The sequence below is a fragment of the Octodon degus genome, unplaced genomic scaffold (genome assembly GCF_000260255.1).
Source record: "Octodon degus isolate 3935 unplaced genomic scaffold, OctDeg1.0 scaffold00004, whole genome shotgun sequence".
In the NCBI taxonomy this organism is placed as follows: domain Eukaryota; kingdom Metazoa; phylum Chordata; class Mammalia; order Rodentia; family Octodontidae; genus Octodon; species Octodon degus.
The window spans coordinates 10052162-10063190 of NW_004524580.1; the positions used below are offsets into that span (position 1 = coordinate 10052162).

The window sequence follows — 11029 nt, forward strand, 5'->3', positions numbered from 1 at the left end:
AAAGCAGGACCTATGCAACAAGAGTTGTAGCTTTTGGGTCTGATAAGGTCAGTGAAATCCCTTCAGGATTTATCCTGAGATCCTGTACCTCAGATTGTAGAACCTTTGTCAATGTCAGCCATGTGGATGAGTCACGGCCATTGCTTGGCCAATGTGCTCGCTGTGAAAGCCTGAGAGAACATTTTCCCTCCATATGACTCTCCTTAAGCACACTCTACATCATTGATCACTTTCCTCTTTGGCCCCATAATCTCCTTGATCAGAAAATTTGGGATACTGCCGAGTTACATGACATTAAGTACAAGTTCTCATATGTCCTGAGTATTAATTGACCTTGGAAGGCTAGGGCCAAACTATTGGCTTTCCTTGTGGCACACACACATTTTTGTATGAATCCTGTAACACTGCCCAAGGTGTTTCAGAGTGTGTCTCCCAAGAACAAGAACATTTTCCTATGTATTCATATCATGTACACATTCTGGACTTTAACACCGCTATAATCATTATCTAATAAGCAGTCTATGTGCAAGTGTCTCTAAGTTGTAAAACAGTATTTTATAGCCATTTTTTCCTAGTATAGTGGACCCTCACTTATTGCGGAGGTTACACTCCAGCCACCCCCCCATAAGTGAAAATCAGTGAAGTAGCGATGATATATTTATTTTAGTATTTATATATCTTTTAAGGCTTTGTAAACCCTTCACACACACTTATAAACCTTTCCCACACTTTTAAATAAAGCACTGCTAATGTTCTTAACCATTTTCTAAACTCATAAACCTACATGATTTTAACAACATGTGTATACTTATGGTACTGCAGAATCCCAGAGTATAGCAAGAACTCCATGATAAATAATTTAGATTAATATTTTTTGAAAACCCTTGAAACAGTGAGTTCACAGAAGTCGAACTGCAAAATAGCAAGGGACTACTGGATAGGAGTCTGTTCAGGCTTATGCATGACATTTAGTTGTAATGTTTAATCTCTTTAATTTACAGTAGTTCTTCAGCCCTTGTTTTGTTTTTCGTGACACTGATACTTTAATGCATATAAGTCAAGTTTGTTTCTTTCCCCTGATTAACGTTTATGTTATACATTTTGACAGGATTATTAGTTAAGTAATTCTTTTCTCATGTATTGCACCAAGAGGCACATATCATTTTTCCCATTATTTGTGACAGTAATCACTTAGTGAAAGTAGATCCATTGGAGTTCACCATTGTAAAGAGAGCCTTCCTCTTTGAATCCAGTTCTTTATTTTTATTTTTATTTTGTCTCTAAATGTTTTAAGCAAAATTATTTCATAGTATTTATCCTGGAGCAAAGCAAAGAGCTATTGGTCAGTCAGAGCTCTTGACTTCAAATGAGTTTGCCAGCAACACTGTTATGGGTGCTGTAGTGCCTGACATCTAAAGCACTGAGAGTTTACCCCAGCTGTTGTTGACTTCATTCACTGAATGTACCTCTGCATCAGTAACAACACTCATGGCCCTTCTCCCAGTTTATAAAAGTGTAAGGACTATAGGTTGAGCATCAAGGTAGATATTCCTTGGCTGAAATGAACTGGAATTACCAGGCAGTGTCTGGGTGAACTCTGTCCTGGGTCTAGTACAAGGTAAGCGTAGACTATGTCTAGCAGAGGTGCATGCTGGTTATAGTTGAGGATGGAGGGCATGTATTTCTCATCCAGGAATACATCAGCTTATTTGTTTCCTAAGCTTGTTTGTACCAGCTTATTAATTTGCTTGTTTGTCAGCAGAATGAGATTGCCTGGTGAAATCTAAACTTCTCAAACAAAGACCATATCCTAGAACATCCTTAGTATATTACCAAGACAGTGCTTGTTGGCATCTACAAAACCCTAAGATAAGAGACAACCATTTATACTGGAAAGAACTTGTCAGCAGGGTTCTCGTTGTGTAGCACAGGGATCATAGGTTAAGCCAACAGCCAGGCATTCTCGGATGGGAACTCTGTCATGCTGGAATATCTGTCCCACCTCCATGCTACAATTTGCCATGTTGCCCAACTCTTATATGTCTGATAATCTTGACTACTGTGTCATATGATTTGGCCATTTTAATATGCTTTATAAAATGGCATATATGCCATATACTCTAAAGTGCTGTCCTTTAAAATATTCTTCAGTGATAGAAATTTTGTGCCTATGGCTCTCAGTACAGCAGAAACTAGACATATGTGACTGTTTAGCACTTTGGGTGTGAGTAAGGTAGCTCAGGAACTTATTTTGAAATTTTGTTCAATGTAAATTTAAGTAATCACATGTTTTGTAGCTCTTGTATGGCTACTACAGGTAGTGAAGTGACTATTAAAATTTGTGTTTTCCCTCCTGTGTAATCTTTTTCTTACTGACTTAAAAGTGTTTATTTTGTTTTTATAGCAGTATAAACTAGAAATATGTATATGAGTTCCCCTTTCACTCTGTTCAAATAATGTTTTAATGAGAAAGTTTCTTGTATAACTTATCAGCCTATTCATTTGTAATTATTTGGTGGTTGTGTCAGGGAACATTTTCAGTAATTCTGTAGATCTTACTTTGTTAATTCAAATTTGATTCACAGAGCTAGGGAGATAGCTCAGCAGTCTAAGCACCTGCCTGTCAAGTGCAAGGACCCAGAGTCCTTTCCTGGTACCACGTGCTGTCCTAGCCCCGCCCTGGATGCACCATGCCGGCCACCAAAGCTGGGTGTGGTAGTGCACACCTGTAATCTTAGTGTTGGGGAGGCTGAGACAGGAGGATCACTAGAGTCCAAGCTTCACAGAGACCCTGTACCAAATAAATAAAGTAAAAGAAAAAAACAATTTGATTCACAGCATCTCAGTTAATAGAGATCTTTCACTGAGATACAGTGATCTTTCATTTTCAGACTTAATTTAAAAAAATATGAACAGTAACTAATAATTTTTAAATAAACATTAGCTGATAATTTTGCTTTAATAAAATTAAATTTCACTTTAATAGCAATAATCTTGTATGTTTTTTCCATTTAGGTGAAAATCTGAAGCCAAATGAGTTTATGAATATGAAAAAATCTCATGAAGTTCAGGCAATGTCAGAGTTAATCTGCAGTATTGCTGATTACTATGGAATAAAACAAGTAAGAGTATTTCCCTATATTTTTAGGTATTCAAATTATTGCCCCGGGCCAGCAAGATAGCTTAGTGGACTAAAGCACCTGCTTAGGCAGAGAGCAGGGACAGAAGTTTGATCCCCTGCACCACAAGCCATTCTGGCCCTGCCCCCTAGGTGCGCTGAGATGGTGATTAAAATTGGGCGTGGTGACCCATGCCTGTAATCCCAGCACTTGGGAGAAAACAGGAGCATCACTACGAATCTGATATATGTAGTGAGACCCTGTAGACTCCACACTAAATACATTAAAAAAAGAAAAACAAAAAATTATTATCCCTTTTTTATGTCACTAATTTCTTTTTATGTTGTCATTATCTAGTCTTTAAAATGTCCTTAAACAGTATACAATGTAATTATTGTAACTGTCCTACTAACCTGTTCTGAAACTGTCTCAGTGCTATTTGTTTCTCAATAAAATTAAAAAATAAAATAAAATGTCCTTAAATAAGAACATCATTTAAATACCAGATCTTTCCATGTATGTTATTTCCTGATATGCTATAACTGTAATGCTTCTATAATAATAACAGTGTAACTTAAGGTTCTGCCACAAATTTCACTTTTCTGAATGGATACAAGTCAATGATAATTCACTTTGATAAACTGTAACTCCATCTTGAGGCAGAATCATGAAGATGACTTTCTCTAGAATTGTTTGCTGCTAGGTGTTCTCAAAACCTGAGTTGTGAAGTTGTGGTCTGGGATGCTTTCCTTATTAAAATAATACAAAGCTATTATATTTTTAGAGTTTGACATCTAAAAATTGTATTTCTCTTGTCTCTACAAAAAGCTCTGTGAAAGTAATGGAGGGCTTTTCCTCCTCTAATTTTTATTTTGTATTAGAGTCTTTCACACGGATTTACCCAGACTCACTAATTTGAGCATTGGGAAGCTATTTTATCCTGGGCTAGTCATGCGGAGCCACTTGTGGTAACCAAGATCTCTGGGTTAGGGGTAGGAGTAGGACCTAATGGAGTAGTTCTCAACCTTTTCTTCAGTGAGCCAGACCTAAGCAATATATATATCAGTATCTATAACCACCTTACCTTGACAGTGATTCTTAGTTTTTGGAGCAAAGGCAGAATCACCTTTATCCTCTGATGCCTCATCTGAATCCAGGAGGCAAGTGCTGTTTCTAAATATGCTTTAAATATCTACCCTGTCTCCTAAGGGTAGTGATGATAAGAATGGACTGCAGAGGAGCAAAAGAGTAGTTCAGTTAGCACGGAAAGGAGCGCAGTTATTTAAGGTGTCTGTTAATAACAGCAGGTCCACTATGAGAACTGGCCTGAAGATAGAACATTAGGTAGCTGACACTGAGGTGAGCTAGATGACGACTCTTCTTGTAGGGTGGGTATATAGGTACAGAGCAGAAAAATGGAAAACATCCATTCTTTGGGGAACAAATAGTGTGAATCAGTCAGAACAACAGAATTCCAAAGAACTGGACTCAGATTCTTTATAAAAAACCAAGGCAAAACCTTAATCATTTAATTTGGGTCTACAAAGCAAAGGGGTACCATAGAAGTGGCAAAAAGCACAATGTATACTTTGTGAAAGAACTTCAGTTAGGATTCCTGTGGGCTTAATTTTATAGACTTTTCTTTCCATTACATATATAATGATGCCATATCACTCACTGTGTAAGATTTATTTCCTCATCAAACATTATGGAGTGTTAATCCAGTTCTAGCCAATGTGTACAATTATTTCATACCCAACTTTACTGAGAAATTAATGCAACCGTGTTAATTATACAGTTTGATTTTTCCAAATGTGTATGTATGCTCATGTAACCTCTAGAATCAAGATAAAGTGTTTCCATCATTCCATCAGGTCTGCGTGCAAGGGCATCCTTAAACACTGCTGTCGAGACAGCAGCTAACATAAGATCACCACTTCAGTAAATGGTTTGCCATTATTTTATATACCTGAACAGTTGCATACCCTGTATCTCACCAGTTTAATGTTTCATGTGTACTCTTTCCTGGAGACACTTTGCTCACCAGCATTGGAAAGCATGTACAAGAATGTTTCTAGTAGCTAAGAACAATCACCAAACCAAATGCTTGTCCACAGGGGATTGAATAAGCTGCGATACGTTTACATACATCATATACCAGTAAAAGTTAAGCTATTACTGTATGTATTACATGAATGGATATTACAAATAAGAAAATTAGCAAGTTACAGAAAGCTACATATTTTATAGTTCATGTTTTTAAAAGCTATTGACAAAAATAATAGTATGGTTTCAATACAAAAATAAATACAAAAAGACTGTTAAAGAAGCAAAGGAATCAAATAAGAATTTGAGAATAGTTGTCACCTTTGCTAAGGGAAGTAGGGAGAAAAGATACAGAAGAGAAATATAGTTATATGTAATAAAAGTAATCCTCTAGGTTTGGGGAGGCTGCAGGGTGCCTGGTCCACATACTCTCGAGTCAGTCCTTGTGTTACGTGGTGGGCTAGCCTGGTTTCTACCCAACAATATCTGCATTTCGTCCTTGCAAGCTTTCCCTTACTGAATGATGGATGCGTCAGGTGGGATGACTCTGAAGTATGTGTTGTACACTAGGTCTCAGAATTTCCCAGTGCTGTTAAACCCAAGTTGCCCCATAGTGGTATTTTCCCAAATAATACACTTTTTATAGGGCTGCTATTTTTTTTTCTCTTTTCTGCTTTTCTTCCTGTTTCTCTTACCTTCTGTTACATCACTTACAGTTAAGTCTTTTTTTTTTTTTTTTTTGTACTTTTTAGGAATACCCTACAGGGTATTAAGGATCTCGCTACTAGATCACACTCGGAGTGATCTGCCTGTTTACAGCCTCCCAAGAGCTAGGATTACAGGAGCATGCCACCACACCCAGTCTCAATTACCATCTCAGCATGCCCTGGGGGGGGGGGCGGGGCTGGCACACAGGCCCGAGCCCCGAGCCCTGGGCCCCAGCACCTGCTTGCAGGCACTTTAATCCACTGAGCTATTTGACCAGCCCTCAGTTAAGTCTTATTGAAAGATTTACATCTGATGTGTCCCAAACTAAAATGAAGGGTATTTATTTTGTGCTTTACAGTTTGCATATATGCTGCCTTTATTCTTTGATTGTATGAAATATTATATAATAATGCATAATTTTAATTTGATAGATTTATTTTTAAGTACATATATATTTTGAAATAGCTTAATGTATCATGCTTTAAGGGAACTTTTTTCTGTATCAGTACTAACTAAAATGACCAAAAATGTGTGACTTCTGATAAGAACCAAATTAGCCCATTTCAGAATGTCCTTGAGGGTCAGAGAGATAGCTCAGTGGTCTAAATGCCTACCTGGCAAGCTCAAGGACCCAGGTTCGATCCCCAGAATCATATGCCATACTGGTCCCAGAATCCTGGATGCACCATGCTGGCCACCCATTGAAACCAGGCATGGTGGCACATGCCTGCAATCCCAGCACTGGGGTGACTGAGACAGGAGGACCACTACAAGTCTGAATTGCATAGTGAAACCCTGTACCAAATACATAAGTAAATAGAAGAGATTTTTTTAAAAAGTGTCTTTTTTTTTCTATTTATATATTTGGAACAGGTCTCACTATGCAGCTCAGACTTGTAGTGATCTCCTGTTTTCAGCCAACTCCTGAGCACTGGGATTACAGGCGTGCGCCACCATGCCTGGACTCATTTGCCAGCTCAATGAGCCCTGGGGTCGGGGCCAGCAGGCATGCGGGACCAGGGATCAAAGCCTGGTCCCTGTGCTTGCCAAAGTAGAGTGTCCTTGACAAACAAACTTAAGGGTTTTTTTGTAGGATCACATATTAACAGTACTATTTGATTTTTCTCAATGTTTAATTACATGTATACTAATTATAGTATAAAATTTAAATTTAATAAACACAGATTTCAGAGATGGTGGCTGAGATTATAAAGTATCTTAGAACTGGTCATAGAGAGGTAGATAAGAAAGAAAGGGAAAAAAAAGTACATTTTTGCTTTAATCATACTACACCCTGCATCTTTCACACATCATTTTTATTGCTAGAATGTATTTACTCATACGTGTTTATCCACTTACTTACCTCCTTGATACATTCATGCATTTACATTGTTTCCTTAGCTTCTACCTTGTGTCAGAGGCACTATTACTGAGCCTACAGCCTGAATAAATAAAAGCCCTTTTGCCTTCTTGGTGTATATATTCTCTAGGAGAAATAGACAATTAAAAGATGTATATTGTATATGTTGGTATATTTTAAAGAGGAATGAAATGAAAAGGAAAACAGGAAAAAGACTTCATATTCCTGTGGATGGGACTTATTCAGTGGCACTGAAGTGAGAATAGTTTTTGAAATTGCCAAGAAGCCAAACTGACTCGGATAGAATAAGCAGGGTAAAAATAATGGGAGCTGTGGTTGGGGTGAAAGAGGCAGATGTGACATCCTCGACTCCCAGGCGCCTTCGTGATGGCGCAGCATTTATCCTGGGATAAACCAATCATTTTTTGTGTTCTGCTGTGTTATAAAGGAAGCATATTCACTACCTTTTATTCTTTATTTCACAAAAGCCTTTGCTTTTATACATTTAAAGTAATTCTCCTAAGAATGTAGCCATTTTAGAGGGCTGGCCAGGTAGCTCCGTGGATTAAAGTGCCTGCTTAGGCAGATTTAGGGACCTGGGGTTCAATTCCCGGGCCTGCCATGCCCATCCCGCCCCCGGAGCTCACTGAGATGGTGATTGAGGCTGAGCATGGTACCGCACACCTGTCATCTCAGTGCTTGGGAGGCTAAAAATAGGAGGACCACTATGAGTCCAGTCTGTGTAGTAAGACCCTGTAGACCCTGTGCTAAATACATAAAAGAAGTAACCATTTTAAATCAATAGTTTTAAAATTTTCCTTTCAAATTATTTGTTGTTACTGTATTGTACATTTTCTCCTGGCTCATTTTTTATTTCTTTGGGTTTTGTACTCTAACAGATTGGTAAATCCGCCTACTATTCTGTTAGCTTTGTTTCTATCATCTTCAGGATTTTCTGTGGACACTGTTGTATGAAAAAGACAATTGTGCTACTTCCTTTTCAATTTTTATGTATTTTACTTTTGCTATTGGTTTATTACACTAACTAAAAGTACCAGGAAATGTTGAGTAAAAGTGACCAGAGTAGTTGATTCTTAGTAGAAAAACAAGTATTACAAGTTACATAAATTATGTAATTCATTTGTTGACTTGCATATATATATATATATATATATATATATATATATGCATGCGCACACACACGTGCACACACATGCACACTTACATACATATGATGCTTTTTATTAAGCAACTGACTAAAATTCTGTACTTAATTCTCTTTTTCCTCCTTCAGGTAATTGACTTGGGTTCTGGTAAAGGCTACCTAAGCTCCTTTTTGTCCTTGAAATATGGCTTAAATGTTTATGGAATTGATTCTTCAAATAGCAATACACATGGAGCTAAGGAGAGGAACAGAAAACTAAAGAAACATTGGAAACTCTACCATACTCAATCAAGAGTAGATGTCAATGGAATGGCATTAAAAATGGCAAAAGAAAAAAAAGTGCAACATGAAATGAAATATAAAGTAGATACTGAAAAAGTTTGTAACAGCAGTTCCACCAAACAAGAGAAGATGACTAACTCAGATTTTTTGCCGGATTATTCAGGCTCTGTAATTTCTGACATCAGAATACAAATGGAAAACCTACACACTCAACCATATGAAGAAGAAAATTTGTGTTTTGTGGATGCTTTTTCTCTCATAGACTTTTTGCCTGTCGATGCCATAGAGCCTGTTTCTTCATTGCAGATATCCAACAGAGAAATGTCTGAAGCCAATAAAGGTAGAAGAAAAATGGTATCACAGACGAGTGAATCAAATATATATTCACCATTAACATCTTTTATCACTGCTGATTCAGAACTACATGATATTATTAAGGATCTGGAGGTGATTTCACTTAAGATTCCTTTAACTTGAAGCAGAAATGCTATGAACATAGAATTCAATTTAATAGCTGATTTAACATACTAATCTAAAGCATTAATTTAAAAGATCAAGAAAAATTCTAAGCAAGCTTTCATTATATGTACACTTGTCAAAAATCTGACAAAAGTGTATTTTTATAGAATATCCAGTACTCAGTTCTCCTAAAGCATCTAGAAGAATTAGCAAAAAGCTAGTTGGTAGGCTAAGACCTCAGTGTAACGATTATGAAAATTGTAACCCAAGGAAAGGCTTAAGTATGTTATATTTTTAAACTGACATTAATTGTACATTTTATAGAGGACAATGTGATGTTTTTGTAGATTTATACATTTTAGAAGGATCCAGTCGAGGTAGGTGGCATATGTATCACCTCCAACATGTATCATTTCTTTCCATGAGAACATACACTTAAAGCAAAGAGGTACTTAGGACAAATTGTGTTTGTTAGATACAGTTATCAGATACACATTTAGAATGGAAATATGCAGTTTCCTAGAGCAAGAGTAGCTTCTGGGTTTTCTTTAAGGTTTGAGCATTTTCTAAATTGCAAGTTTATCAAATTATGGTCGACAGAAACAGATCTTAAAGAAACAGATCTTGGTCCTACAGTGAGCCAGAAATTTAATAGCCAGAGTTCACTATTATTTCCCAGTGTCCCTCCCCTTCCTCCAAATAATACTGAATTATTTTCTTTTAGGATAGTATATTTATATATACCTTCGTCTCCTACCTGCTGTTTGCTAATATTAACTCTGTATGATGAATACATTAAAGCATGAGTCTAAATCTTCTTGCATTACCTTTATGTAGAGCTTACCTAAGCTTAAATAGAGTAATTTTTACTCTAATCTCTTAATTGGCATTAACCTTTTGTATCGGAATTCCTTTTAAAAAGTTTATAACACTGGGCACCTAAATGAAACCCAACTAAATATTCTAATCATCTGAAAAACAGAGTGGTTACAAAGCCCTTCAGTAACTGTGCTTTGAAGAAAAAAGTGACTAAGGTAACTGAATATTCTGTCAACTGAGTATTCCATCAACTGTGCAAGCCACATATAGACAAACCTTTTTTACTCAAAGTTTAGATTTTTTTAGCCCTGTTTATGTCTAGACTGCATAAGCTAAAAAAATTTAATAGAATGTTTAAAAATAATATTTAAATAAATTATATTTGTTCCTGAAGATAGGTGTAAAAATATACTAGAATCACAAGTTAAACTTTCATTACTTTGAATTTATAACACAAAGTAAATAATAATGGAAAAGAATAGGAAGCACCATATCTAGTAAATGTTATTGTAGTTCAGAGATGATATTAAGTCATTTGTAAGAATTAATACTTTTGCAATAGTGCACTAGGTGAAATGTTATGATTGCCAATGTGTATATTTGATGCTAAACTGAGCATTCATTGCCACTTTATAGATTAGGAACCTAAGATACTGAACAGCTGAAACACATTTGCCAAATTGCATTTGTAACTGAACTGGAATTTACACTCTGACTAATTTCCAAGACTATGCTATTAATGATTACAGCGTGATTTATATAATTAGGCTTATTAATAATTAGTTGATGATAGCTTTTAAATATGTGTATCAATATTTTATTTATAAATTTTAATTGTTGTATTATAAAGGGATTAAGCTGTCGGTTGAATATTATTTCACAATGAATTATTTCATTATTCATTTCATAACGATTAATTCATTATATCTGCATTAGAAACACTTAGATTTTTAAAACTTGAATTAGAAATTGCTGTGTTGGGGCTGGAGAGATGGCTCAGTGGTCTAAAGCACCTACTTAGAACAAGCTTGGCAAGGCATCAGGGACCGCGGTTCAATCCCCCAGCACCAC

At 36.3% G+C, this 11029-nt stretch overlaps 1 protein-coding gene across 5 annotated transcripts in view; it reads left to right on the plus strand.

Moving 5' to 3' along the window:
* The window catches only part of Mettl25 (methyltransferase like 25), an 81965-nt gene that overhangs the window by 10049 nt on the left and 60887 nt on the right, over positions 1-11029 (plus strand). For 4 of the 5 annotated variants that reach the window (XR_002821307.1, XM_004623763.3, XM_023716239.1 and 1 more), the window contains exons 3-4: positions 3016-3122; positions 8528-9127. Coding sequence is in view for 4 of the 5 variants with exons in the window: in XM_004623763.3 (XP_004623820.1) it covers positions 3016-3122; positions 8528-9127 (707 nt within the window). In the remaining variant the exon portion in view is untranslated. The remainder of the gene's footprint in view (positions 1-3015; positions 3123-8527; positions 9128-11029) is intronic. The other variant, XM_023716246.1, reaches the window with a different exon arrangement.